A 27,716-nucleotide genomic window follows, 5' to 3' on the forward strand; every position below is an offset into this window, starting at 1 on the left:
CAGTAAATGTAGCAGTGTCTGCTAGCTGGCTGATAACATTTTGACCTCTTGCTTAATGAGATGTGATCCCTCTATATCCAGAAGAACTGAGTCACAAGTCAACTTGAAACAACACATTCTCCACAGTGTTCTTTATGTTGTCTGTAATGTATAGTAGGTCTCATAGTGAACATCAGTAAGCAAACAGCGTAAAAACAGTCATGTAGCATGAGTACTTTTTGTCGTTGAGCATTTGATGAACATGAGGATTGAAGTTTAAACCCAGACTGAAGCCTAGCAAGAACCAGCTGTGCCAAACAGAAATGAAGTCCTGCCTGCAGCTGTCTGTTTTTCTGAAACTCTTCCCGTCATTACAAAACATGAAACAGCTCATCTTTTTAACAACTATAAAAGTGCAAATAAAGAAAAGCAAAAAACATGCAGTGTTTATCAGACAGTCAGAATATCTTTAAAAAGTGATGTAAGAAAACTGCATAAGAATCAAAAGATGGTGTAACTGTGCGACTACTGTGGTTGCAATCTGATTAGAAAATTCCCATTTCACGTGAAATTGCAGGAGTTACCCTTGAGGCTTTGAACAGACATAACTGAAAAGAAAAAAGTTACTTGACCAAAGAAAATTTTTTTCTTTCAGTCGTTCGTTCATTCATTCATTCCTTCAATTTTTTGTTCATTCATGGACTCATGGTCAAATCAATTAAAAAAAACACAAACGCAATACAAAAAGTGCAGGTTTAAAAGCTTGAAAGCGCTTTTTATTTTTTAGGGAGCTTAATTTTTGTTATGCATAAACTTCTAACAAACACAAAGTTCAAAGTATGATTATTTGTCAGGATTTACACAATAAAAGCTTCAAAAAGGAACTTTATTTTGACCATAGGCTTTAACCCGGAAGTGAACGCTCAGTCTTCCGGTAGTCGTCCATTCATCATCATGGCGAGCGGGGGCCCCTCTGTGGCCTCTCTGTGGACCGAAGTGAACCGCTGCGGGCAGAACGGAGACTACACCCGCGCCCTAAAGGCTCTCAGTAAAAGTGCGTGTTTGTGTGTCGGTCTGGACGCCGCGCGCCGGGTTAGCTGTTAGCATGTGGCTAAGTGAACTGCTTCGCTTTCGGTCAAATGAAGCAACGACCTAAGTCCTGAACAGGTTCCGCGTTTAGCAGGAACCGTCCTCCTGCTCCTCATTGTTTCTGTTTAACACCCATCACTAAGTTCGCTCCGAACTGTAGCCGGTTCTGATCTAGTCTGACGTGTCCCTAAGCTGGCGCTAGCCCGGGTCAGCCGGCTGGTGGCGCCGTCACCTCACTGACTCACTCACTGACTCAGGTGTGATACTGTTTGCAGTTCTGCAGGAGACCAGAGATGACGTCACGGCCCTGCACTGCAAGGTGGTCTGCCTGGTCCAGAGCGGGAGCTTCAAGGAGGCGCTGAACGTGATGAACACGCACTCCAAAGTGCTGGGCAGGTACATGTCCTCACCTGGACGCTGTTCAGCCACACGCATGCGCATTCAGCTGGAAATAGTCTGTACTGCAACCCGTCAGCAGAGCAGTCAGACGTGATCCGGCATCACTGATCCAGACAAGAGTTTGGACTGCTTTCATCTTTTGTTGTTGGAAAAGGGACATGCTTATGTTGGAGGCTGTTTTATTTCAGCACAGGATGGAGCTCCTTATGGGAACGTCCACACACAGAGAAGGCTGAGGGTCAAGAGAAACACCGTTACCTGGCTGATCGTATAGCATATAGATAGAAAGTATTTTTTTCCTTCCACTCCTGCATCTTCTAAGTTCTGTCTGCATCTTTAATCAACAGATTCATTGAAGACATTGACGTTCACAATCATCTGTCCTGTTGATCTGTGATCATATGCAAATGTTTGCATGGTTACGTCTGCAGAACGGGGTTTGACGAGCTCAGAAAACAGATGGTTTACGCTCAGAGTGGGGGGGTGGGTGTCACAGTGTTTAGTGGCCCTGCAGGTTGGCGTTTTCCTCATCTGACACGCTTCCTCCTCCGCTCCCCTCATGTTTGTGAGTCACCTGATCACAGTCTGCAGTAGGAGAATTGGAGTGAATGATATTAGGATTAGATGTAATTAACCAATCGGCTCCAACGACCTTAGCTATGGCCAAATTCCTGAGTAGTGAGTCACTACATGCATTCGCCATTTCGTAGTGCTGTCCGAATCTACAATTCAAATATCGAGTGGCCTAGAAATTTCCCAGAAGTCTCTGTGAAAAACCAGTGGGCATCAGTGCTCACTAGATTGGTGAATATAGACCATAATGCACTCCGTGTGAACAATCTTTGCTGAGAAAAATGTGTTTAAATGTATTGAATGTATGTATTAATTGACTGTATGTGAGAAATGGACTGAGTGACTCCTCCTCCCTGGCGTTCCAAACAGGAAGTAGCGGCTGGTTCCAAAAAACCAAAATTCCATAGACTTCTATAGAGATATCAACAGCTGTTACTCATTTATTTGTCCGAATAACTATTTTCACTCTGATACTTTTTTTTAAAAACATTTTCTTGATCATCGGCAGACTTTTTTTTGGTTTTTTCTCCATATTTTTTCTGTTGTTTACGTTATAAACTGAACAACCAGGGGCCTGTTTCAGAAAGGAGGTTAAGTGTAAACTCTGAGTGCGTTAACCCTGAAAACAGGGAAACCCTGGGTTTTCCGTTTCAGAATGGGAGGTTTTTAAACCAGAGTAAACAGAGAAAGTCAAACCTGTTTCTGAAAGAGAGGTAACTTATACTCTGAGTCAGTGTCCATGGTTACTTATGCTGTGAACCTAACCTGGTCGGGAGCAGGTTTTATTCTCTAAACTCAAGGTTTCTGCCGGTCCCCTCCCCTTTTTAAAGACGAAGCGGTATTTTTCGCTTTAACCTTCATTGCCCAATTTTCCGTCACACAGAGACGGTCTAAGTGACAAGAATGGCTTGTCCTTTTTTAGGAGGACGAGGAGGCTGCATTAATTCGTAGAGAATTACATTTACGTCGTGCGAGGATTTTGAGACCTAGACTTGATTTTTTGTCATTTCCCCATACGTTTTTGTTTGAGCGTTACCGTTTTTCGTTGCAATCAATTACATATATACAATGAAAACAACATTAGATATCTATTGCTATGTAGATGTTTCATATGTCAAATATTGTCAACAAAGCCTACATCCATGACATGCTCACATTTTACCTGCTTGAATTATGTTTTTATACTTCATTTTTAGCTGCTGCCATGATCTTTTAATTCCTGCAGGATTGCATCTACGTGAAAATTAAATCAGGGATATTGAATTAGATTAATGTAACAATTACTTTTTGGAAACACAATTTGCTAGCACTGCTTACTTTCTTAATCCCGTATAAACCTATACCACTTGATCAATACAAGGGTAGACAAAAGTTCACTTTTAAAAACACAATTGCATGTATTAATATTAAACTGACCAACGTTTGCAAGAGGGGAAGGTTAACAAAAAAAGCCCTCTAAACATTACCGACGTTAAATGCATTCCCCCCCCCATTGGTTCTTGGTTCTGTACACTATGCAGCATTTCATGCAATTACACCAGGAATAACACTTCAAAAGTACACCTTAATATCGCCATTTTTTATTTCACACCTTACGCTATTTAAAAAGTTATTACAGCCAATATTTTATAACAATGATTTAAATGCAAACTTGCGCATTAACTTGAGCAGCTATGTTTTCCACGCTAACTGTCTCTGTTTTGCAGATGCAGCGGTGTTGCTTTTCTTCTGGAATATGTGCTCATATTCACTGTAACTCTGCAGCAGCACGTCAAGTTCAGCTGGAGAAAAATACGCAGACCTCTTTTTTTCCACGGTTGCCATGGTGACTCGTAATATCTGCGCTCCATTGATAATGGCTTCTTCCGAATCAGTCCACTCAGAGTTGATTGACCTAACTCCGATCAGCTTCTCTGAAACAGAAAACTCAGAGATGTTAATCTCTCGATTGACCAACTCAGAGTTCAAGTTTAACCTCAGAGTTGGTTGAACCTCCTTTCTGAAACAGGCCCCAGGTGCCTGAATAAAAGTAGGGGATCGAAACATTTGACTGACTCCCCTGAGCCCGTTTTCAAGTGAAAGGGGCGTGACCTTTCATCAAGCTCACTTCTGATTGGTGAGTGTGGTTGACGCAGAAGCGCTGACTCAAACCAACACGGATCAATCCCCTGTCACTGATGTCTGGCGCCAACATGGCGGCGTCCGTACCATGAAAAAAATGGAGACTGAATCGACTTCATACAGTTGGAACCAGCAGTTAGTCATTTTTTATGGATGGGATCACACTCAGTCGGTCCAGTTCTCTTGTACAGTCAATGATCTGCAGGCCCCTTCCCCCAGTGCCCACCTCTGTTTCTGGACAATAGACTCTTCCAGTGATCAAAAAGAACATGTTTTTCTTCAGAATGTATTTCTGTCGCTGCAGCTCTTAGTTCAGGTGATGGAATCCAGACTGATGAGACTTTCAGGCTGATCTTTAGCAGCGCAGACTCAAACAAATAATGGTTCTTCTGTCAGACGCAGAAGACTGAGGTTTCCGTTCTCAGGAGATGTCTGTTCTTCTCCTCAGTGATGTGGTGTTTGAGAAGGCGTACTGCGAGTACCGCCTCAACCGGGTGGAGAGCTCCCTGAAGACCATAGAGAGCGCTCCTGAGCAGACCGACAAGCTGAAGGAACTTTATGGTCAAGTGGTGAGGCTGGCGTTTGTCACGATTTGTGTTTTTGTGTAGCTGGTTTGATTCGGCTGCTGTGATTCCTGGTGATCGGTCCTTTCAGCTCAGATGCGTTTCTTCTGCCGTGCTGCACCTGATGTTGCTGCTCTGTGTGCAGTTGTACCGGATGGAGCGTTACTCGGAGTGCAGGTCTGTGTACACGGATCTGATCCGGAACTCTCAGGACGAGTATGAGGAGGAGAGGAAGACCAACCTGTCTGCTGTGGTGGCAGCCATGAGTCAGTGGGAGCAGACGCCCATGGTAACCTGTCGTCTGTGTGTTTTGGCTTTGGGGAGATGTAGTGATGCTAACCCCCTTGTGCTGCTCACAGGAAGATCTGGGTCTGTCTGAGGTGACCTACGAGCTCTGCTACAATGCTGCCTGTGCTCTGATTGGTCAGGGACAGCTGACCGAAGCCCTCAGCAAACTGCAGCAAGCAGAAGGTCAGTTTGAGTTCATCTGCTCTGACAGAAACGGAGACTTTGGTGATTGACGTAGCTTTTCTTTGCAGAGCTGTGCAGGGCCTCGCTGGCAGAGGATTCTGTGAGTACCTCTGTTTTTATGCTTAAGTGTGGTCGTCTTTTCTCTGAGCCTTTTGCTGTTCTTCATCTTGAAGCTGTAGTCTTCCATGGGTCATGGTCCTCATGCTGGGAGGAAAAATGTTCTTCTCGTGAATCGTTTCAGGACATGACGGAGGAGGACGTCGAGTCCGAACTGGCGGTCATTCACTCTCAGATGGCTTACGTCATGCAGTTACAGGGCCGGACAGAGGAGGCGCTGCAGCTTTACAACCAGGTCATCAAACTCAAGTAAGTCTGGCTTCCGGAGGCTCGTTCTTCGTTTGTCTTGATGTTGACGGACTGACGGGGATCTCCTGTGATTTCAGGCCGTCGGATGTTGGGCTGCTGGCTGTGACGGCCAACAACATCATCACCATCAACAAGGTAAGCGCAGTCTCATCATCATCGTGATGGATGCTCCTGCATCAGAGCTGTCTGTGCACACGCGTGTTCACGGCTTCCGTCTGTGGAAGCTGCCATGTTGAATTTAGGAAAGTAGAAACTGCTGCAGGTTGGGAAAACAGAAGTCTCACCTGGTGGAACACCTGTGTCCTCAGGACCAGAACGTGTTTGACTCCAAAAGGAAGGTGAAGCTCACCAGTGCTGAAGGTGTGGAGTACAAGCTGGCCAAAAAGCAGCTGCAGGCCATCGACTTCAACAAGGCGCTGCTGGCAATGTACACCAACCAGGTACGGATGTCTCAGTTGGTATTTTCTTCAATTCTGCTGCTGTTGTGGCTCCCCTGAACACATCTGTAAACGCCTGTGTCCTCAGGCCGACCAGTGCAGGAAGCTGTCCTCAAGCCTGCAGTCCCAGAACCCGAGTCACCCACTGCCGGTCCTCATCCAGGCCGCCCAGCTGTGCAGAGAGAAGCAGCACGGCAGGGCCATTGAGCTGCTGCAGGTGAACATACAGCACCCCCCCACCCTCTCCACGTCAGAGGAACGTCAGTCAGACCCGTCCTGCTCCAAGAAGCCCTTCTGAGATGGGCATAATCCTGTCTCTGCAGAGATCCACTGCAGTCGTTTTATTTCCACAGCAGTTACTGATGAATAGAATAAAAACTGACAGAACTGCAAACTAATGGTTGGAAACTACAGAAGCCTCTGCTAACAAGAACAATTCAGATGTAAAGACAAAGTTCACATTAATGAAGGAAAAAACCCAAATGGACACGAGTCCTGATGAGTTCAGTCATTCAATCTGGATTTACTTGTTTTCCAGCATTTTCTCGACCAGAACCCAGAAAGCGCCTCAGCGATCAAACTCACCATGGCCCAGCTGTATTTGGTTCAAGGTTTGAGACCCCCCCCCCATTAAAGCCAACAGTTCGACTGAGTCGTGTGGACCAAGCTCCTTCCTCTCTCTGCTTTTCAGGACATGTGACCAAAGCCTGTGACGTCCTGCGCTCCATTGAGGAGTATCAGCACAAAGCCGGGATGGTGAGTGTGTGAGCAACCGTGAGTCTGCCGCAGACCTCCGGCCAGCTTCTGAACCCTCTGATGTCTGCAGGTTTCTGCTCTGGTGACCATGTACTCCCATGAGGAGGACATTGACGGCGCCATCGATGTCTTCAAGCAGGCCATAGAGTACTACCAGGCAGAACAGGTGTGTCCTGGTTTACGCCTTTCCATCTCCTCCAGCTGTTTACTGTTGCTTTAGTAGATAATTAGGAGAACCACTGCAGGCATTACAACCATCCCTGTTCTCCGCTTGACCTGTTCCTCCACAGCCTGGATCTGCAGCACACCTGGCGCTTGTGCGAGAAGCAGCCAACTTCAAACTGAAATATGGCCGAAAGAAAGAGGCCGTCAGTGACCTGGAGCAGCTGTGGAAGTAAGACTGTGTCAAAGCGGACTCAGACATGAACACACGCAAGCTCATGCACAGACATAAACCCACGCATGGATGTATGCGCAGACGCAAGCTCATGCACAGACATAAACCCACACATGGATGTATGCGCAGACGCAAGCTCATGCACAGACATAAACCCACGCATGGATGTATGCGCAGACGCAAGCTCATGCACAGACATAAACCCACGCATGGATGTATGCGCAGACGCAAGCTCATGCACAGACATAAACCCACGCATGGATGTATGCGCAGACGCAAGCTCATGCACAGACATAAACCCACGCATGGATGTATGCGCAGACGCAAGCTCATGCACAGACATAAACCCACGCATGGATGTATGCGCAGACGCAAGCTCATGCACAGACATAAACCCACGCATGGATGTATGCGCAGACGCAAGCTCATGCACAGACATAAACCCACGCATGGATGTATGCGCAGACGCAAGCTCATGCACAGACATAAACCCACGCATGAATGTATGCGCAGACGCAAGCTCATGCACAGACATAAACCCACGCATGAATGTATGCGCAGACGCAAGCTCATGCACAGACATAAACCCACGCATGGATGTATGCGCAGACGCAAGCTCATGCACAGACATAAACCCACGCATGAATGTATGCGCAGACGCAAGCTCATGCACAGACATAAACCCACGCATTGATGTATGCGCAGATGCAAGCTCATGCACAGACATAAACCCACGCATGGATGTATGCGCAGACGCAAGCTCATGCACAGACATATACCCACGGATGAATGTATGCGCAGACGCAAGCTCATGCACAGACATAAACCCACGCATGGATGTATGCGCCGACTTAAGCTCATGCACAGACATAAACCCACGCATGGATGTATGCGCCGACGCAAGCTCATGCACAGACATACACAGATGTATGCATATGAGCGCAAGTTCTCAAGAAAACGCATGTGCATACATCTAAAAGTGTACACAGACGTATGCACATGTCTGTGTCTGCAACATGCACAGTACATGTCATACGTGTGTGCGCACATGTGTGCATGCACAGATGTATTTGCATGCAGACATATGAGCACGCAGACACGTGTGCATGAACAAACACACACATGTGCTTGCTCAGACACATGTATGACACACATCTCAAATTAAAAGGACTGCAGCCAGCATGTTGTATCAGAACCACAAAGGCAGCAAACTAAAGGCCCTCTTTGTGCAGTGAGACTGACCCAGAGCTTTGCTCCTACAGACAGAACACCAAGGACGTGTACACACTGGCACAGCTCATCTCTGCATATTCTCTGGTGGACACAGACAAGGCCAAGGCGTATCCTCCTACCTGTACTCCTGATTTTAGGGAACCTTTTCTCCCTCTTAATTGACAGCCCTGAAGCAAGCTGGTTCATGTAGGAACATCAGTTTGTTTCCTTAGCGCTGCCCTGCAGCTTCAGCAAACACCTGCCATCCGCAGACGCAATGTCCTTTAATGTGGACGTGGACGAGCTGGAGAACTCGCACGGTGCCACCTACGTGAGGAAGAAGGCCGCCAAAGTGGTTGGGGAAAACCTCCCCACAGAGCCGGGGTGAGCTTTGCGCCGTCCGCTGCCGTCTTCTGTCAGAGCCAGCCCCCCGGCAGAAGGAGCTCATGCTGCTGTTGTCCATGTTTACAGGCAAGCAGAGGTCAAGAAGAAGAAGAAGAAAAAGAGAGGTGAGAGCTGCTGTTTCTGTAGCTCAGGAAGAAAAGTTCATCATCTTCATCAGTTTCTTGCAGGGCCTTAAAATCTGCACATATTCAAATCTACAAAGAAAAATCCAGTGTAAGGTTTTTTTCAAGCGACCACCTTCAATGAATGGTCTGCGTAAACATGCATAACTGCGCAGTTTGGGCTTCTGGGTTCAAAACTGTCACGTTCACTTGTCGCTATGCAAGTTTTGAAGCCTGTTTTTGGGGTCTCTGTACAAAACTCCAACCAGGTTGGGGACTCTGCTTCCGTTGGGAGGTAAAGGTAGCTTCCTTTCCAAAACATGGAAGTTCAAACCGTTCTAAAAAGAACGAATAACTGCAGGTTGTGCCAAATCTTCTGTATATCGGAACAGAGCTGTGAAACCTGGAGCATGATTTACCAGATTACGCTCGGCTGGCCCGGGGAGGGCGGGGATCGATCCACCAACCCTTCGGTTCTTAGACGACCCTCTCTACCGCCTGAGCTAAACTGCCGCCTAGTATCAGTGCTAGCATCAGATAGCGACAGGCCCCTGCGCTAAAAGCGCATGCAAAAACCCAGGTTCAGCGTGTTCTTGAACGCTCCACGTCAGTCTCAGTTGCTCCAAATTCACAACTGGTGTTGAAAGACGTTTAGAAGGAGGAGCTTTGAAGAACACGGTAAGACGTGACCACAGGAGGCCTCAGAGGAACGTGCAGTCACAGCTCAGCTGCAGACGTGGTTGATGCTTGTAGATTACAATGACATGAAAGGATTCTCCTGTATGGGAGGAGCTGCAGCCGTTCACTGTGTGGGATCTTCAAATATTGGTTCACAGCGGTTGATAAACCAGACAAATCGCGCATTTTGTGCCACAAGCACCAAATTTGCCCTGGATGTACCTCCCTTTTTTATTTTAATAACCTTTTCTGCTAATATGGAAAGCATTCAAACATGGGTCTGAACATTTTTGACCTCTTTTAGCACCAAAGTATCCAGGAGTGAGTTTACTGCTGGGTAAAATATACTAATGCGGTCGAGTCAACCACTTTATTTTTTTTAATACTATTTAACGTCTTGTTCTTAGCATTCTTTCCAGCTTTGGTGAAATGGACCCTAAATTTTGTCCAGAGTCCTTTAAAACTTCAAAAAAACTTTAAATCCACTGACTTTACCAATACTGCCTCCAGAAGGCTGAAGATGTCAAATCAGACGCGATGAACCTGTTGGTTGTTAACTGTAAGTCTGCTCTGCTCAGTGCTGAAAGCACAAAGCAGTTTTCATGAACTGGAAAGCTTCACAGAGATCTGACTGTAGAGCAGGAACTACCATGCTAACAGAATTTAACATGACCTGTCTGGAGAAGAGGAACATGGAGCCAACATTCCTGATCAAATGAAACATGAAGCTCTTCTGGAGTCACGTAGCTTTTAAATCCGACTCGCCCTCTTCTTTCCAGGAAAACTTCCCAAGAATTATGACCCCAAAGCGACGCCCGACCCCGAGCGCTGGCTCCCCATGAGGGAGCGCTCGTACTACAGGGGCAGGAAGAAGGGCAAGAAGAAGGAGCAGGTGGGGAAAGGCACGCAGGGAGCAACCGGAGGAGCTTTAGCAGACCTGTGAGCAAACTACACTCACACACTGCAGCTGAATACAACTGGATGTAAATCCAGGAACTTCATCACTCACGTCTCCTTCTCTCTGCTCAGGGATGCCAGTAAAACTGCCAGCAGCCCCCCCACGTCCCCTAGACCCAGCTCTGGGTCAACCGCCGCCCCCTCTGCTGGCGTGGTCCCCCCTCGACAACAGAAACCTTCGTCCTCTGGGGGCACGCGCAAGAAGCAGGCTTCAAAAAAGAAGAAGGGCGGCAAAGGAGGCTGGTCGTGATGACCTCCAGCTTTACACACACACACACACACACACACGTGTGTGACAGGAGCACATGGAGGACTTTTCTGCAGAGCAGCTCTTCATGTTGGAGCTTCAGTATTCTCATCTCTACGACACAAGTGGTTGTTCTTTACTTTAAACATGTATCAGATCATTTTAAAGAAATATCATTTGTAAAGTTATGTCAGATCATTTTCTGTGACCGCACAAATAAACTGTCATCATTTCAGTCCCATTTGGTTTTTAAATGCAGAAAGCTCAAATGGTTTTTTTTTTTTTACTCCATCTTCTGCTCACGTTCATCAAGTTCAGCTGCTTCTGAAGGTTTTTGATTTTCAGTCACTCTTTATAAAATGTCTCTCTTGAGGTCAAATGTGTTTCAGGTGGAAGTTTGCTTTAGCTGCAATAAAACACTAAAACATGGAGGCTCTTTGTTTCCATCCATGCAACAACCAGAAAAGTGAGGCAGCACCTTCATGGAGGACGAGCCTCACTTGTGCAGGGTTTGCTCCAGCAGGGAGCAGAAAATAGGAGGTCCTTCCAACTTCCTTGCTGAGATGTTCCTGAGATCGGCAGCAGATTCTGTGGTTAGGTGGCTGAAGCAGGTGGAAAAGGATCTGTCAGATCCAACTGGACTTTGAAACGAGTCCAAACTGGGATAATGGAAGACGGGAGGTCCGTGTGGAGGAGGAGGTTCCTGTAGTGAAGATCATTTCTCCATGATCACATCTGCAGCTGCACAGCACTTTAACCCTTGTGCTATCTTAGATGACCCCCCCCCTTCCATTGACGTGTTCTCCCTACCATGACAAAGGTGGATAAAGGTGGAAAGATTTCATGTAATCCATAGACACCAGTGAAGATCACAAATCATTGAAGAAAAAAGGTTCAGAGCACTGTCTAGTGGGTCTAGATCAGGGGTCGGCAACGTTTACCACTCAAAGAGCCATTTGGATCCGTTTCCGAAAGAAATGAAACCACAGGGAGCCGCAACACTGGTTTTGGCTATATATCGCCATAGTTCATGAGTAGGATGATGAAAACAAATTTGCTTTGATGCAGACTCCTTTCTTTTTTTTTTTCTTCAAATCCAGTAACCCAATAAAGTAAATTAATTTTATGGATGACAACTAATTTTTATTAAGAAGCAGCTATTAGTTTGTTGCGGGTCTGGAAACACAAGCAGTGAGTCTAAGCCCCGCCCCCGCCTCGCTTCCTGTTCACATCCTTTGCAGCTCCAAGTTGTTTCCCCATCGTGCAACCCCCCTACAACGGGTTCTACACAGAAAGCGCAACATACGGTCATCATAGCAGACAGTTGACAGGATAGTAGGGGCGCCCTAAGGCAAATTTAATTAATTTTACTTTTTTTGGGGGCGCTCATGTGATCACGAGATCGCCACTGGCTGTCTTTTTAGAAGAGCTTTCCATCCCACAACAGACCCTGGTCGTCTTCACAGCGGAGACACGCGTGCTCTCGCTGCTCTCTGCCCCCTTCCTCCTGCCCGCTCCCACAAAAATCTTAGAACATGACAGTTATTTTACAAAATCACCTAGAGCCGCAGCACAAGGGTGAAAGAGCCGCATCCGGCTCCGGAGCCGCAGGTTGCTGACCCCTGGTCTAGATGACCCAACTCCCAATGTTAAAGTGCCTGGGATAGCACAAGGGTTACACTCACTGTCTGGCACATCAGGATCATTACCAGAGCTTCATGATGACATGTGAAGCGGAAGAAGAAAGGCAAAACCATGACCTGAAATATCAGGATTTTATTTGGATTCTTCTGACCACAGAGAACATTTCAGACTCTAGTACGAACGTTTTCTGTAGATCTCATAACAACATTGGAAAGAAAATGTGAATGAAAAGAGCAGCTGAAACCTGACAGAAGTCTAGGATAGAAAAGCAGTCAGGGTTCAAAAAGGTCAAACGTTGATTTTAAACCAGTACTATGAGTTTCTGGCTGCAGAACCAACCAGAACCAGAACACCTGCTTCATTTGTCTTCATGAAACAAACCCAAAAGGGGAGACTTTCAGAATAAAAGCCTTTCATGATGAGTGCATTAAACAGACCTTCGAAATGTCATCTCCACACAAGATCTGATGACTGACACGTGCACACTCACAGTCACGTGCACATCTGGACCATCTTGGCAGTTCTGGTTTATGATGGAGGGGTTCTGTAAAAAACGAACTTTGCTGTGGTTCTGGTCCTGGTGTTGCTGATCGACCCATCAGCAGCTGCTCTGCCCGGATACAGGAACCACCCCGAAGATGCTACATAGTGAACGGGTAATCTGAGAGATGGAAGTTCAGATCACCACAGCTGGATCAGCACGTTATCTACAAAAACACAATATCCCAGAAGAGCAAAGGACTGACGGAGACTGGATCCAGAGCTGAGGTCCTCGAGGAGCTAGAAGTCGATCTGGTTTTCCTTCAGGATCGCCTTCAGTCTGTGGTTCTCCTGAGTCTGACAGAAAAGAACCGCAGAATCAGAACCACAATGGAAACACAGATGCCACATGCTCTTCATCAAGAATGCAGTTACGATGAAGATGATTACTGTCCATGCAGGGATAGTGGCTTCAGAAAACACCAGCAGTTCAGTGTAACCCTTGGGCTATCCTAGGCACTTTAACATTGGGAGTTGGGTCATCTAGACCCACTAGACAGTGCTCTGAACCTTTTTTCTTCAATGATTTGTGATCTTCACTGGTGTCCATGGATTACATGAAATCTTTCCACCTTTATCCACCTTTGTCATGGTAGGGAGAACACGTCAAAGTAAGGGTGGGGTCATCTAAGATAGCACAAGGGTTAAATGAACAGCTCAGGAGAGATCCAGAAAGTTCAGAGTTTCAGATGGAAGCATCATGTGATTTTCCAGAACTGCGACTTCTCTGCACCAATGAGAACGATCAGACATGTGAAGAACATCCTCAGCAGAACCAAAGTTCTTTATGTGTCTTCAAAACCACTTTGGAGAGGACGGGTTTATCAAAGCCGACATTCTTCCCTCTAATCTTCATGCAAATCTGAAACGTTTCACAAAATCCCAATTTACCTGTGTCTGTTTTAAGAGTAAAGAGAGCTGCAGTCACATCACACGATAAAGAAAGGTTCTTTCCAAAGATGGAAATTTGGTACAAAACGATGAAAGGAAGGACATTAAAGAAATCACCAGATCATCGCAGCTCTTCTGCAGCTCCGTCACTCTCTGAACCACGTGGTCGTAGCTCTCTTTCAGCTTATGGATCCTCTGGTCCGCCCGATTCTTCACCGACACCACGATCCCTACAACAGCAACACAACCCGGCTGAAGGCTCCATTTAGAAGAAGAGGGTGGACCTCTTCCTCTGGAACCATGTTTTCTGCGTGGAGGTCTGCGGAGAGTCCCACTGACCGTTGATGATTCGGGCCACTCTCCAGAGTCGAAGCAAGATGAGGAGACCCATCCCATCGAAGGCATCCTCGTGAAAGATGAAGACGATGTCCAAGATGAAGGACACCACCACCACCAGACCATCAAACATCTCAAACTTGTGGTGGAAGAACTCCAGGCGGAAAGCAAACAGCTTTCCAGCCAGCTCCATCATGAAGAAGGTGAGGACGGCCAGGCTCAGATAGTGGAATACCTGACCACCATAAACCCGAGTTAGTGGAGGTTTTCAATCACCTGCACTGTGAGAAGGAAGTTCACCTCAGGAGCAATGTGGCCATGATCCAGCTTGATGACGGACAGGTCAATGAGCAATTCAGCCAAAACGAAGCAGGCGTCCAGGATCACCAAACACACCACAGCCACCTGCAGACACACAGACAGCCTGACAACCTCATTCCATCTGTACTTGCAGTTGCGCTTTGTGGCCAGCAGGTGGCCACAAATGTTCATTCCTCACTATGAACAACCCCAAAGTGATATTTTGAACCGTTCAAACATTTATGAGCATTCCTCTAAAAAGCACCAGCCCCTCCCAATCCACAATTAGGAGTAGGTTCTCACATTGTGACGTAGATCAATGAGAACAGCCGCTTCCAGGAAGAGTCTGAGCTGCCAGCACCCCCCCAGGCTAACACATACACGCACTTTTTAAAATTGTCCTTATATTTCATTAAAAAAGTAAGTAAAGTCTTTAGTGTGCCGACGGTAATATGATCATATTACACACACACGGTACATATAGTTTTCTCAGAAAGGTTTAAGAATAGCATGATATAGACCTTCTAAATAAAATGTCACCAGGCTGCTGTTTCTGTGGTGTCTATAAAGTTTTTATTGACTTGAGTCTGGATGGGAACAGATGTTTTGTGTTTTTTTAAAGCATAACCTTTGGTTCCCACATGACCCTTGATAAAGAAAACAACAGAAGGAACAGAAGCAGTGACGGACAGGAATGACCCGAGTCAGCAGTTTTTTCAGGCAGTTCTCTTAATGTTTGGCGGCAGCCTGTAGTCCACTGTGTTCATGTGCAATAGAATAGATTTTTAGAAAAATCACATCAAATACCATAAAAGAACTAGGTTTAAGATCAGCTTTCCCCATCAGATTGTTTGAAATCTGATGTTGGTAATTTACTACCGTTAATCTAATGTAAATAATCTACCAACGGTAATCTGGTCAAAGTGATGTAATCCAAGTATCTGGTGCAGACAATCTACTACACGTAATCTAGAAAGAGTATTGTACCTTCGCTAATGTATTGCAGTAATCAATTCAAGGTAATGTTCTGCAGGTAATCTGATGTGTGTAGTCTACTGCAGGTGATCTACTAAAGGTAATCTGCATCAATTATCTAATGCTTGTTTTTGCTGCAGGTGATCTTCAGCAGTTGACCTACTATATCCAATCAGGTGCAGGTAATCTATTCATGTAATCTGTTGCAGGTGATCTGATTCAAATAGTCTAAAACAGTTAATCTACTGATTGAAGATAATCTGTTACATGTAATCTACTGCAGTAATCATTTTCAGGAAATATATTGAGTGGTTATATGCAAGTAATCTGGTGCAGATAAACTACAGAAAGTAATCTGCATAATAATCCACTGCTGGGAATCAACAAATAACCAGATGTGGATAATCTAATTGACTTCAATTAATCTGCTGAAAAAAGTAATCCAATGCAAGTAATTTGGAACAATAGATTTCTGCAAGTCATCTATGATGCAAACAATGTCCTGCAGGAAGTCTGATGCAGGTTGTACTGAAGGTTGTTGTTGTTCCCCTTTCAGCATATCCCTGCAGGGGTCGCCACAGCGATTCCGCCTTCTCTGATTCGCACAGGTGGGTTTGCAGAGAGTTTTTACAGCGGACGCCGTTCTGGACCCAACCCTGTACTTTATCCTGACTGGAAGGGTCTCCACATGGAGACCCAGACTTGGGGCCCCCATTGTGGCTACATAGTTAGGGGCAGTAGCATGAAGTGGGATTTTTGATCACCGCGGTGATGAAGCAGCAGGAGTCGCGGTGTTGAGGTTAACAGTTTTGCAGTCACCACTTACCCGATGGGCGAGGCCAAGCAAGGTCACCTGCTGATCTCTGATTCTGGACCTGAGTCTGCAGCTCACTTCCTGCTCAGCCAGAGCAGCTTTTTTCTGCATCTGAGCGTTTCTCCTAACTAAAGACAGAGGTTTTCTTTTGCCTTACAGATTCTGTGTAGCTCAGGAGTGCCAGACCAGAGCAGACAGATCTCTGAAGCTTTCCTGCAGACAGACGCTCTTACCTGGAAGCGCTCAGAGACGTAGAGTCTCTTCAGAGCCTCCCTGAAGGTCAGAGATGTTGGGAAGAGTCCTGAAGCTGGACTCAGATCTTCGCTGACTGCATGCAGCTCCTCATCCTCCCACACCGTATGATGCTTGTCCCCCACCGTGCTGAAATGCTTCAGGTATCTGGACATGGCAGCAGGCTGGAGATGGCTGGCTCAGGAGTTGACAGACCCTGCAGGGCGAGAGCAGAGATGGTCTGAGCAGATCAGGTCCTCCACGCCGCAATCTGACACCAGCCTCGTTTCTTCACGTGTTGGACAATCACAGACACTTCTGCTTCTGGAAGTTTCAACATCTTCTGAGGAAAAAAAAGAGGAACACCCCCACAACCACCAGCACCCCTGAGGAGCGCGCCTTTCCCTCATAAACAAGGCGCAGACTCAGACCAGGGCTGCGGCCCGGACCTGAAACTTTTCCGCCCAATCGAGTTTAAAGTTCTGAAAACCCCGTCAAAAAGTTTAACAAACAATCTAACAGAGAGCAGACACCGAGGGAAACCAAGCAGAGCTTGTTCCAGCTGCAGCCCCAGGAGATCGAGAGACCGAGAGAAGTGGAAGGAAAACCGCAAAAAGTCTGGAGAACGGGACAAAACCCACCAGCGTGGAGTGGACCCACGAGAACCGTCGAGCTTCAGATTCCACCCGGAGTCCAGAGGAATGGAGGACAGAGTGCGGCGTCCGCGGGAACTCGTGATGAAAACATCCGTTTCTGCAGCGACGCGTTTCCCTGACCCTGCGCGTCTGCGCCGTTCCGCTGCGCCACGCCGCTCTGCCGCTCTGCCGCTGCGGACTGGAAGATAACAGAACCCAGAGGAATCAGTCCAGAGGTGGAAAACGGCAGAACTCGTGACAGAGCTTCATCTTTTGCGGGATCATTGTGCTTTGCAGAGATTTACTCATCGGAATCAGACTGGATCCATTTGGTCTCCAGTTACTGTGAGAAATGATGGTTCTTTTCAACAATGATTCGATTTGATATGTATGGTTGCAGATTCGATTCACTTTCAATACTGGTTCATTTGAACGATCCGATTCACTGACCTCAAATGGATCCAGAACATCTTTATCTAAAACTTCCACCAGTGTGACTCACAGAGAAATTCCTGCTACTGAACAGTGAAGTTTTCCAGATTCTTGGATTTCTTCCAGATCATCAAGTGGAAATGAAATCTGTGTCCAAACAAACAAACAGGTAAACTAGAATGAATGTCAAATCCATTCACGTTAGTTTCCTAAAGTTCAGTCCACTGATGTTTTTCCACATTCAAAGAATCCAAAGGGAACAATCTTAGAACATTCTAGACATTGGATGGTCACATGACTTTATTCAAAGTGTTTCCACACATTGAACTGTGATGATGGACTGATCATTTCTTGATGACATCACGTGTGTGTGTCTGCTGTGACGCTTTTGGTCATTTTTACATTAGAGTAAAATAAACCTACTGTCCCTCAATCCAAATGTTATTTTCCAAGATCGATTCATTTATCGAATGATCTAATCCTACAAATTTTTTGGTCGATTCAATTCTGCCTCAGACAGATCAATGTGGTTGAATCCTAGGCATAGAAAACGATTAACTGAAGGTAATTTCAGATACTTATGGAAAGACGTTAAAGCACTCCCACCACCTCTCAAAGGCTTGGAGAGAGAAGCCCCTTTGCTGCAGTCTGTAGACCGAGGCGTGCCGTAATGTGGGCGGAGTTAAAGGCTTTGAGGCACGCCCACAGCATGTGATTTTTCATCACAGTTTCTTCAGTCAGTAATGATCTGCTCTGTTAAGAAGATTCTCTACGTTCTCAGGTGCAGGTTGATTGTGGAACCGGTTCTAGATCATGGAATTGTTTTCTGGTGTGTTCGTTCTCTCAGCAGAAGCAGACAAAACAGAGGTGAAAAAAAGAGAAGTGCATTCTCTAGTCTAGTGCAAAATATGAGATACATTAATATGAGATAAGAGCCGTTTATTTTGTGATCCACACATCACAGTTTCATTCAGTCTGCCTTTCTTGTTCTTGTAGCAATAAATAAAAATGGCTGTGGGTTTAAAAAAAACCTCTTAAAGCAGGAGTGTAGGCTGCTTATCCTAAAATCAAAATAATGAATCTTTTAATGAATTAAAAAAAATGTAAACGATGAGCCTTTACTTTTTTAATCTCAGAATACACTCCTGAATCCGGAAGGAGGCAATATTGCATTTGGAAACTTGTAACATGCAAAGAAAAATATGGCAATTGCGGTGACAAAGAAGAATTGCATTCAGTGGGCGGAGCGGAACATGTTTAACTCCGCCCACGCTTAACCACGCCTCAGTCTGCACAGTGCAGCCAGGGGCAGTTGGAGAAACTTGTGACTTTTCCAGCTTCTTCTTTTCTCAATGCTGGAATGATCAGCCTGCATGTTTGTCGTACAACAGACATTCCTCTCATTTTATATTGCCTCTTCGGTGATTCAACCGGTCACAGCTTACGGTTGTTCTCACTGAATGATTCTGCTGTAGGTTTTTCTCTATTTCCATATAAAGAGTTTTTCTCTCCATCCATCCATCTTCAGAACTCGCTAACTCCCTTTTGGGGTCGAGGGGTAACTGGAGCCAACCCAGCTACTGTTAGCTGAAGGCGGGGTACACCCTGGAGAGATGGCCAGTCTGTTGCAGGGGCATAAAATCACCGCACAATCACATCCACACTTAAGGCCAATGTAGTCACCAATTAAAACATGACTGTGTGGGCAGCAGTCTAAGCAAAGACCCAGATTTCTTCTTAATTCCTAGTTTAATGAAAATGTTAGCGGCTCTCAGATAAACTATAATAAACACAAGAAACTGAATACATTTTATTTAATGTTTGTCTTAATGCTGAAAATGGGAACTGATGTTTTTAAAAGAGCTGCAGATTCAGAAATAAGCAAACCACATAATCCGAGTAGCCTAAATTAGAATAGAATGTACAAGGACAGCATAATCTGTGACTAGAAGTTCTGTGCATAAAAGTCATGAACAGAACCAGTACCAGTGACATTTCTAGAAACGGGTTTCAATATGAACCAAACTGCTGCTGTGGTTGCAGAGACCTGATGAGCCTTAGAAGGGGCCCCGGACCCCATTTCCCTGGAACACCTCCCACAGAGGATCAGGAGACACAAGTTCAAACACTTCCTTCATGCTTCTGTTGAGGTTCTCTTTGGGAGTGATGAGGATGGGTAGGATCAGGAATGAACCCATCAGAGATCATGGTAGATTTTTTAAAGATAAATACAGACTGAGATAGTTTGCACATGTTGAGAGAAGGACTAGTGATGATGTTGGTTATAGAGGAAGACCAAAGAGGAGGTTCATGGATGTAGAGGAGGAGGACATGAGAGAAGTTGGAGTAAGTGAGGAGAATTCACTGAATCAACCTGTTTGTGCAAGTTCCTCCTTACAGCTGATGTAGAAACATCTGACTTTCTTTAAAAGGGAACTTGAATTTCAGGCACAGACAAACTTTGTAGAAATTCCTTTACCATTAGACAATAACCTGGTTGCTATGACACCAGCAGCTCTATTCTTCAGCCAAACACCAACAGAACCAGAACTCAGCATTTGATCACACCTTTAAAGTTTATTTACTTTATAACGGCCTGCTATTGTCACAGACGTGTTGGCAAGCCGTCATTTCCCTCTTTCTGCCCTTTAAAGCCTTTTGAAAGTTGACCAGAGTTCCTGGATGCAGCCAAGTCTTTTTAAAAGGACAGCATGTGGTCTCCTCCTCCTGGTGCAACATGCTCTCTCTGGTTTGGATGGCTTTATTGATACAGGAAGGATGAATCAGACATGTAAGTGTCTTTAACACATTTGAAATACCTTTGTGACTCCAGGAAATACCTAGGCAGGGTTGTTGTGTCCTGGATAATAGGTCATCTGCCTGAGACCCCAGTTTGTGAGACAGAAGACATCTCAGTCTGCTGTGATCAGAAGACACTGGAGCAGATCGGGGGACTGTCCTTTCTCCATTACTGCAGCAGGAAAGGACAGAGATAGAGTAGGGGACGCCCAGACAACTTTGTAGAGCAGTGCTCCAGAAACCATCAGCTCAACATCACAAAAAAAACAAATGGAACAGGTTTCAGGAAAAAATAAAACTGAACTTTTTACCAAAGATTAGGACATTGAGGTTCATGGAAGATTGCAAGTATGTGGCTTTTGACTTCAGACTGACCCACATCTCAACATTAATGCTGTGTGAGGAAGGGACTGAGCAGAGTGAGCTCAGATCCAAAAATGTTTACAGCAAGAAGCTCCAAATATACCACTCACACTAAGTTGAGGATATTGTGAAACTCTGAGTGGATTTCACAAACAGTGTTTGTTTCACTTCATAGATTTTCAGGATAGGGGTGATGGAGAAACTTTATCCAGTGTTTTCCTCATGATGGTCTCACTGCTTTCAGTGTGTTTCACTTATTGGAGCCAGAACCAAACTATTCTAAAAGAAGAACTTTTTTAATGCTGCATCAATGTCAACATTCTGTGGGGATAAAAAGCTGATTTAGCCAGTCAGTCATTCCAAGTTCATCATTCAAACAGCCATGAACACATGACATCCCTTAACGAACAAGCAGCACCACCTGGTCATAGCACCTTCAGGTTGGTAGCAGGCAGTCAGATGTTGCAGATGAACTTGGTGACTCCACTGCTTTAACTGGAATGACAGGCGACTGTTGCAGGTGACTCCACTGACACCAAGACACTGCCGTGAACGTTTGCAGTAGAAACAAGACCATGTGACTTGGACAATGCAGGTCTACCTCCCTGTTCACCTATAAATGTTTGTTCACCTTGCACAGAAATGATGGTCGTCAGCGATGCTGGAAAAGGCGAGGTGAGCGATACGCCGAGGTCAATGTGGTCCCCGGGTTTGCTTTGGTGGAGCAACAGTCTGGACAGACATCAGCAGTCAGAGCATTTGATTATTGTAGATGTTCCATCACTGCAGGTTCTTACCTCAGAGACATCATAGAACCATCACCATCCCCCAATTCCACCAGAACATCCCAACTTTCTGTTCATGGATGACAACGCTCCACCACACAATTGTCACAGCTGGACTTCAGGAAGTGGGAGTGGCTATCATGGTTTGGTCATCAATGACCCTTGACCTGAACCCCATAGAGCAGGTCTGGGACAGCAGAAACAGAGACTGGATGGGACTGCACCCCCACCTGACCTAACAGAACCGCATGTAGGACTCTTCTACAGGTGGGACATGCAGTTCTGCTAGGTCTTATTAGCCAATTAGCCGGTGGTGGCAGGTGGGTAAAGTACAATCCTGCATGTAGAACCTGTAGAAGAGTGGAACACCTGAGAACAGCATCAATAGTTAGTGAGGAGCATCCGTTGCAGACAGAATCAGTTATTGTCATATGGGGTGATCTTTGTCTTAATTTGGGGGTAATAAATGTGAAACTAATAAAAAAAATTGTTCTTGTTTATAATTCATAACAAAGGAACCTTTTACATATTTCAGTGAAATTCATCCCAAACAAGGGATGTTCTCATGGAAATATCTCAAACTTGTCTAATAACCTGCTGTGGCCTGCAGGGGGAGCAGCTGAGCCAAGAAAACAAAATCAAGTACTCAAGCAGAACAAATGAGACGGACAAGAATTTTGATCAATTGTGGAAATTTCATTCCACAACTGCAGAGAAAGAGCTCATTCTTGAAGCAAAGAATCCTTTCATTGCATTCTTTAACAGATATACAACAACCTGGATCCATGAGAAGCTCTGCTCTGGTTCTCCTGCTGGTGTAGTTTTATTCTTACAGCCGAAACATACGAGGTTTCTTAAGAATTATAGACATTTAGGTTTGTTCTGAAATTGTCAGGATCACAGATTCAAACTTTCAGCTCCTCCCCTGAAGACCTTCAACTAAAACCGGCGTTCAAGCTTCGCTCACAGACAAGTACCGCTGTACGATGGGGAGGTAGAGGTCAAGATTAGGTGGCGCTGCCCGATTTCAGAAAATTGTTGGCATAGTCATGAATGCAGACGGCAGCAGTGAGGCAGCCGGATCGGGCAGCAGCTCTGACTGGATGGTGTGAATTTCACCAGACAGGCCGCCCGAGGCAATGTTGCACACACCCTTGCGCAATCGCACAGTGTGCACGGTCTCCGTACACAATGAAATTACATGCTACTTTAACACAATCCTATATACTTCAAACTCAGAGAAGCGATAAAACCAAATGGCTCATTAACATGAATGGGAATGGACTCTCCAAGGGAACCATTTATTTCCTTTTTTCTCTCCCCAGTTTCTCACGTTTTGCTCTGCGTGGCGTGCAAAAACGTGACCTGCCGAATACGCTGATGAACTGGCATTTAAAATCGCCATGCGGTGGCATTCTGGCATGCGACTGTTGCTCAAGTATGATGAAAATCATAAACAGGATTTCAGAAACGTGTCAGAAAAATGATAAGAACCAAAAAGTATTAATTTAAAACAGTTTATTTTCACCAAAAAACAAACATTTACAGGAAAACTGAAGAAAACAAAAATGGGACTAATTGAAATTCTTGTTTTGATTGAAGAGCAGCTCCACCGGTTGAAGGTCCAAAGCTTCCACTGCAAACACACAGCTGTTAGAGCTCGCCCCCCCACACTTCAGGCTGACGTGTTTCAGGTCTTCAGTCAGGTTTGGTAAACGAGCGTCACTCAAACCTGTGCCAAAGTCCTGACTTTATCTGCCAATCCTTTGATTCCACAGCAGAGGGGGGGTCTCTGCCATGGCAGTACTTGATTGGGTTCAGAGTACTACACCACTTCTGCAAACGCTCACCTGTGCAGATACTGCCCCCTGCAGGTCAGAAGCTCCTGGTGAACAGATGCCCCCGAGAGGCTCCTCCCTCTGAAACAGACAAGTTTTACACCTTTATCCTCAAGCATTCATACTCTTTAAATTCAAAATCAATAATCAAAATTGTCAGCATTTTGGTAGCAATTTTTTTGTAAACGATATTTGATTGCTCTGCTTACAGTCAGACCTGGAGTTGAGTTTCCATCAATGATCTCAATCATACCAGTGACTCACTGAGCAGCATCGCACACCACAAAGAGGCCCAGCAGGTGATTGAACCAGCAGCCACAGGTGATGTGGAGCGTCAGGTACCATGAGAGCAGAGTGACGTGTGCAGCTCTGCTGCATCTGAACTGCAGTGGATCAGGACAGACCTGACAGACCTGCGTTCTGCAGCACCTCGCAGACATGCTCTAGAACCGAGCATGCATCGAGGCGCCCGCAGAACTTCCTCTACCAGCCCTGTAACACTGACGGACACCAGTCTGCCAGCTGACTGAGGACTGGGTTACCGCATCACCTCCTGTCCATAGCTGGACGAGTATATATTGAACTGAAGGATACCAACTACAAGACTTACAGTGTGTTGGTGTACGTGCATGACCCAGATAAACCTCTAAATGTTTCTGCCAAACGGCAATCTCCCTTTCTAGGACTGGACTAATATTTAAAGTATTTAGAACACCCTGGTCTTTGTCTCACACTGTATTTTTGACTTAATACTGTACATGAAACCAAGTAGTGCCAAACACGTGATAAACTGCATGCTGCTGCATGGTTAGTAGCGACACTGCGCATGCAGAAGACATTCAGGATAAAACAAGTAAAGATAATAAAGAAAAGAAAAAACAAGTACAGATAATAATGACACGGTGGATCTGATTAAAATGTTAAAACACCGGTGTGTGTTTGAACCAGAGCTGCGGTTTGTAAAGATGCAGAAATCAATAACTTTCTTCAGGCTGCAGCGTCCTGAACCCTTACACAACTCTGTATATGATAAACTCATTTAAGCCATTTGAACTAACCTTAGGAGTGTCAGCGAGATTCCCACGTGCCAAGAGGCCGCGCTGGTGAGCCGCGCCTCTATATAAACAGCGGCTTCTTCTTCGTGTGTCTTGTAGAAAGAGGCTGCAGGGAAAGAGACACTGTAGCGCCCCCTGCTGCCACGGAGGAAACGAGCTGGGACTTCAACCAGGGCTTCTCAACTCGCTGTAAAGCAAATGTGCGATCCTTCTGTGGGTGACTTGACAATCGACCCCTTTGCAGCAGTAGGATTCTAGTCAGAGTAAACTGACTTTGACTTTAAGCACCCTACAGCTTGGAACCCCTTGATTCACAACATCTCTCAAAGTTATGGTAACCACTGCTCCACCCTGCAGTTCTGCTGTTGAGACAATGAAACGTAAACACATTACTGTTACCACTAGTACTAATCATAATAGTAAAGGAGCATTCATGCCAAATATGTGTTTTGGTCATTATTAATATGTCTAATTATCCTAAGTTTGATTAGTTACTGTATGAATGTATAACTGATGATTATATTGCTCTTGTGTATTATTTCTACTTAATTGCTTGAAATAAACCATTTCAAATCAAACAAAAAAAATCATAACTATCTCAATAAATCACTCACACTATATTTATTTATTTATTTATTTATTTATTTATGTATTTATTTTTTTATATTTCTAACACAAAAAATGAAAACAAGCACAAAAGTTACAAATAGGCAGATTTTTTTCTTAAACCGTGTGCTACAAAAGGAGTGGGTAGAAGGAAACACCTTGTATGATCCCACACCTTTTTACTACCCCTTATGCTGTGCATATTTCTATTTACAGTTTTTTCCCCTAATATGTTCAAAGCACCATCTGTATAGCACCTATGCAGAAGTGACATTTGCCTATGTGTTTTTATTCATCATCCCTTGTACACTTCCATCAGTGACATCTTGTAGGTTTTTTTTGAATGCATGTAAACTTTTGGTTTGTTTAAATCTTTGTGCAACCCGTTCCAGAAATCCACACCACAAACTGATGCTTTTTGAAGTTCAGCTGATTTCTTAAATTGTTACTCCCATCTCTGTCTTTGAACATTTGCTGTGTGTTTACTGGACGTAAGTTATTTCTTGCTTTATACATGATGAGTGCTGTTTTAAGTCTCGCTAGTTCCCATAATTTCAATGAACAAAACTTACAAAGTAGTGCGTTTGTATGCGTCCCATAATCCACACCATGAAAGATTAAAATAGCTTTTCTTTGTAAGACGTACAAACACTGTAGATTTGTTTATACGTAATTTCCCCAAACTTCTACAATGTACTGTAAATATGGTAGTATTATGAATGAATACATTAGTAATCGTGCTTTGTGAGTGAGTGTATGACGCGTTTTTCCCAAAAATGCGATGCTTTTAGCAAGTTTAGCTCTGACCTGCTTTATTTGTGGTTTCCAGCTTATCTTGTCGTCCATAATTACTCCAAGGAACTCAAATTCAGTCACTCTTTCCTGAACATGATTATCAATCACAACTTTTATTTCTAAATTGCAGGAATGTGGCAATTTCCAAAAATCATGAATTTAGTTTTTTTAATATTGAGTGAGAGTTTATTTTTTTGATCAAACCCTTTTTTTAGTTTTTCTAATTCTGTATTTACGCTACTATTTTTACTTCACTGAGATTCTCCCCTGTACAGACTATACTTGTGTCGTCTGCATTTAAAAAGTATTTGGGTGTATTTAACACCATGTGTATGTCATTAATGTAAAGGTTGAACAGTGTTGGACCTAATATTGACCCTTGTGGTACTCCACAGTTTAAATCTAGCAGGGATTATTTACAATCTTCCAGTTGGACAAACTGCTGCCTGTTTTGAATGTGGCTGTTTAAGATGTAGATTAAGATTAAGATCAACTTTATTAATCCGTTTAGGGAAGATTCCAGTTGTAGTAGCAGCACCATAAAATAAAATAAATACAAAACATACAGGGAAGAAAAACATGCAGGCAAATATCTAAAAACTCTTATGGCAGCCAGATGAACTGTAGAGTCTGATGGCTGATTGCAGGAAGGACTTTCAGTATCGTTCCTTTGCATAGCGGGGGTGTATTAGTCTGCTGCTAAAGCTGCTTCTCAGTTTGTCCACCACTTTGTAGAGAGGATGGGACGGATTGTCCATGATGGTCCCCAGTTTAGCCAGCAGTCTGTCCCCCACCACCTCTTCCAGATTGGCAAGCTTGAAGGCAATAACATTTTCCTTACCACAAAGGAAGGTCTGAGGGCAGGGATGTCTAGTTTAGTTTAGTCTGTTTAGGTAAAGTTTAGTATTATCCCATTGAATTCTATGCATTTATGATCCTTTTAATTGTATGTTTACCTCACAATTACCGGTACGAAGCCCATTGAGACGACTGTTGTTGTGAATTTGGACTATAAAAATAAAATTGAATTGAATTGAAAAACAAACCATCCTTTTTTGATGTGTTTATTCGGTCTGTTGGCGTCCTTTGCTTTGATGCCAGCACACCTCAGTAAAGAAGATGGTGCTCGCCATGACAGACTCGTAAAACATGTGGAGCATCCTGCTGCAAACATTGACGGACCCGAGTCTTCTCAGGAAGTAAAGTCTACCCATGCCCTTCAGTGTTTGTGGACCATTCCAGTTTATTGTCCAGATGGACTCCCAGGAACTTGTAGGAAGAGACCATTTCTACATCCTTCCCACTGATGCAGCCTGGGGAGCGGAGGGATGTAGAAATGGTCTCGTCCTACAAGTTCATGGGTGTCTGTTTAACCAATTTAATACCAGTCATCGTATTCCATATCTTTCCAGTTTGTTTACTAAAATGTTATGAACAACAGTGTCAAAAGCCTTTTTCAGATCGATGAACACTCCTGTGACCTCTAAATTATCTGTACCGTTTATAATTTTTTCAGTTAGTTGCGTGATCGCCCTGGATGTTGAAAGGATATATTGCAAATGTAGGTTAGCGGGTCAACAATGGAATCAATGACCTTTTTTTACCACCGTCATATCATTCCGTTAAGGTCTGTTGATGTTTTGTTTATGAATGTTTTAGAATTTCTTTTGCTCCCACGGGTTTCAAATACTGAAGACAGCTGAAGACAGCTGTGGATCATGAACCTGAAGGTGGAGTGACTGACAAAGAAAACCAAAAACATGACCAAGAACAAAACCACTGAATCCTTAAAAACAGTTCATTTTGTCGGCTAACTTTGGTCCTATTTTTACAAAATATTCATTAAACTCCCTTGTCATATTCTGAATATCATTGCATATCTAATTTTTACCAACTAAAGGGTCTGGGTAATTTGTGTTTTCTAAT

The 27,716-nt window shown here is 44.6% G+C and overlaps 2 protein-coding genes and 1 long non-coding RNA gene across 7 annotated transcripts; 1 reads left to right on the forward strand and 2 right to left on the reverse strand.

Annotated features, from left to right (window-relative positions):
* The first annotated feature begins 873 nt into the window (after positions 1–873).
* On the forward strand, positions 874–11,180 carry srp72 (signal recognition particle 72). Its single transcript, XM_004084978.5, has 19 exons — positions 874–1,033; positions 1,344–1,464; positions 4,610–4,730; positions 4,870–5,013; positions 5,084–5,195; positions 5,264–5,295; positions 5,437–5,561; positions 5,639–5,696; positions 5,870–6,001; positions 6,087–6,215; positions 6,537–6,609; positions 6,690–6,754; positions 6,825–6,920; positions 7,045–7,148; positions 8,414–8,491; positions 8,610–8,747; positions 8,835–8,872; positions 10,327–10,486; positions 10,577–11,180. The coding sequence occupies exons 1-19, from the start codon at positions 934–936 to the stop codon at positions 10,752–10,754; spliced, it is 2,004 nt and encodes a 667-aa protein (XP_004085026.1). The 5' UTR covers positions 874–933; the 3' UTR covers positions 10,755–11,180.
* Positions 11,181–12,512: 1,332 nt separating this feature from the next.
* Positions 12,513–18,265, reverse strand: hvcn1 (hydrogen voltage-gated channel 1). 4 transcript variants are annotated; one of them, XM_078953891.1, is made up of 8 exons: positions 18,159–18,265; positions 17,620–17,696; positions 17,124–17,316; positions 16,485–16,699; positions 14,463–14,567; positions 14,166–14,397; positions 13,944–14,056; positions 12,513–13,232 (listed from the first exon to the last, which is right to left on the reverse strand). In XM_078953891.1, the coding sequence occupies exons 4-8, from the start codon at positions 16,656–16,658 to the stop codon at positions 13,176–13,178; spliced, it is 681 nt and encodes a 226-aa protein (XP_078810017.1). In that variant the 5' UTR covers positions 16,659–16,699; positions 17,124–17,316; positions 17,620–17,696; positions 18,159–18,265; the 3' UTR covers positions 12,513–13,175. The 4 variants fall into 4 exon arrangements, with proteins under 4 accessions (XP_078810017.1, XP_011491647.1, XP_011491645.1 ...); XM_011493345.3 differs by lacking the exon at positions 18,159–18,265 and having other exon boundaries at positions 12,513–13,056; positions 13,142–13,232; positions 17,124–17,663; XM_011493343.3 differs by lacking the exon at positions 18,159–18,265 and having other exon boundaries at positions 17,124–17,932.
* A 2,633-nt stretch (positions 18,266–20,898) lies between these two features.
* Positions 20,899–26,792, reverse strand: LOC101160133 (uncharacterized). Of its 2 annotated transcripts, none has more exons than XR_013658484.1 (5): positions 24,393–26,792; positions 23,347–23,415; positions 21,343–23,132; positions 21,133–21,206; positions 20,899–21,032 (listed from the first exon to the last, which is right to left on the reverse strand). It is a non-coding gene; the product is annotated as an uncharacterized LOC101160133 (long non-coding RNA). The 2 variants fall into 2 exon arrangements; XR_911698.3 differs by having other exon boundaries at positions 21,133–21,254.
* Between the last annotated feature and the right edge of the window lie 924 nt (positions 26,793–27,716).

This window comes from Oryzias latipes, chromosome 10, assembly GCF_053564925.1.
Source record: "Oryzias latipes strain Hd-rR chromosome 10, Olatipes_Hd-rR_3.1".
Lineage (NCBI taxonomy): Eukaryota > Metazoa > Chordata > Actinopteri > Beloniformes > Adrianichthyidae > Oryzias > Oryzias latipes.

Excerpts from the sequence above, each read along its gene's own strand:
- srp72 (XM_004084978.5), top strand. The coding sequence starts at position 934 with ATGGCGAGCGGGGGCCCCTCTGTGGCCTCTCTGTGGACCGAAGTGAAC. Across the intron at positions 5,296-5,436 it reads CCTCGCTGGCAGAGGATTCT|GACATGACGGAGGAGGACGT; the intron begins GTGAGTACCTCT and ends GAATCGTTTCAG. Across the intron at positions 6,610-6,689 it reads CCAGCTGTATTTGGTTCAAG|GACATGTGACCAAAGCCTGT; the intron begins GTTTGAGACCCC and ends TCTGCTTTTCAG.
- hvcn1 (XM_078953891.1), bottom strand. The coding sequence starts at position 16,658 with ATGTCCAGATACCTGAAGCATTTCAGCACGGTGGGGGACAAGCATCAT. Across the intron at positions 14,568-16,484 it reads ACGTCTCTGAGCGCTTCCAG|GTGGCTGTGGTGTGTTTGGT; the intron begins GTAAGAGCGTCT and ends GTGTGTCTGCAG. Across the intron at positions 13,233-13,943 it reads AGAAGAGCTGCGATGATCTG|ACTCAGGAGAACCACAGACT; the intron begins GTGATTTCTTTA and ends CTTTTCTGTCAG.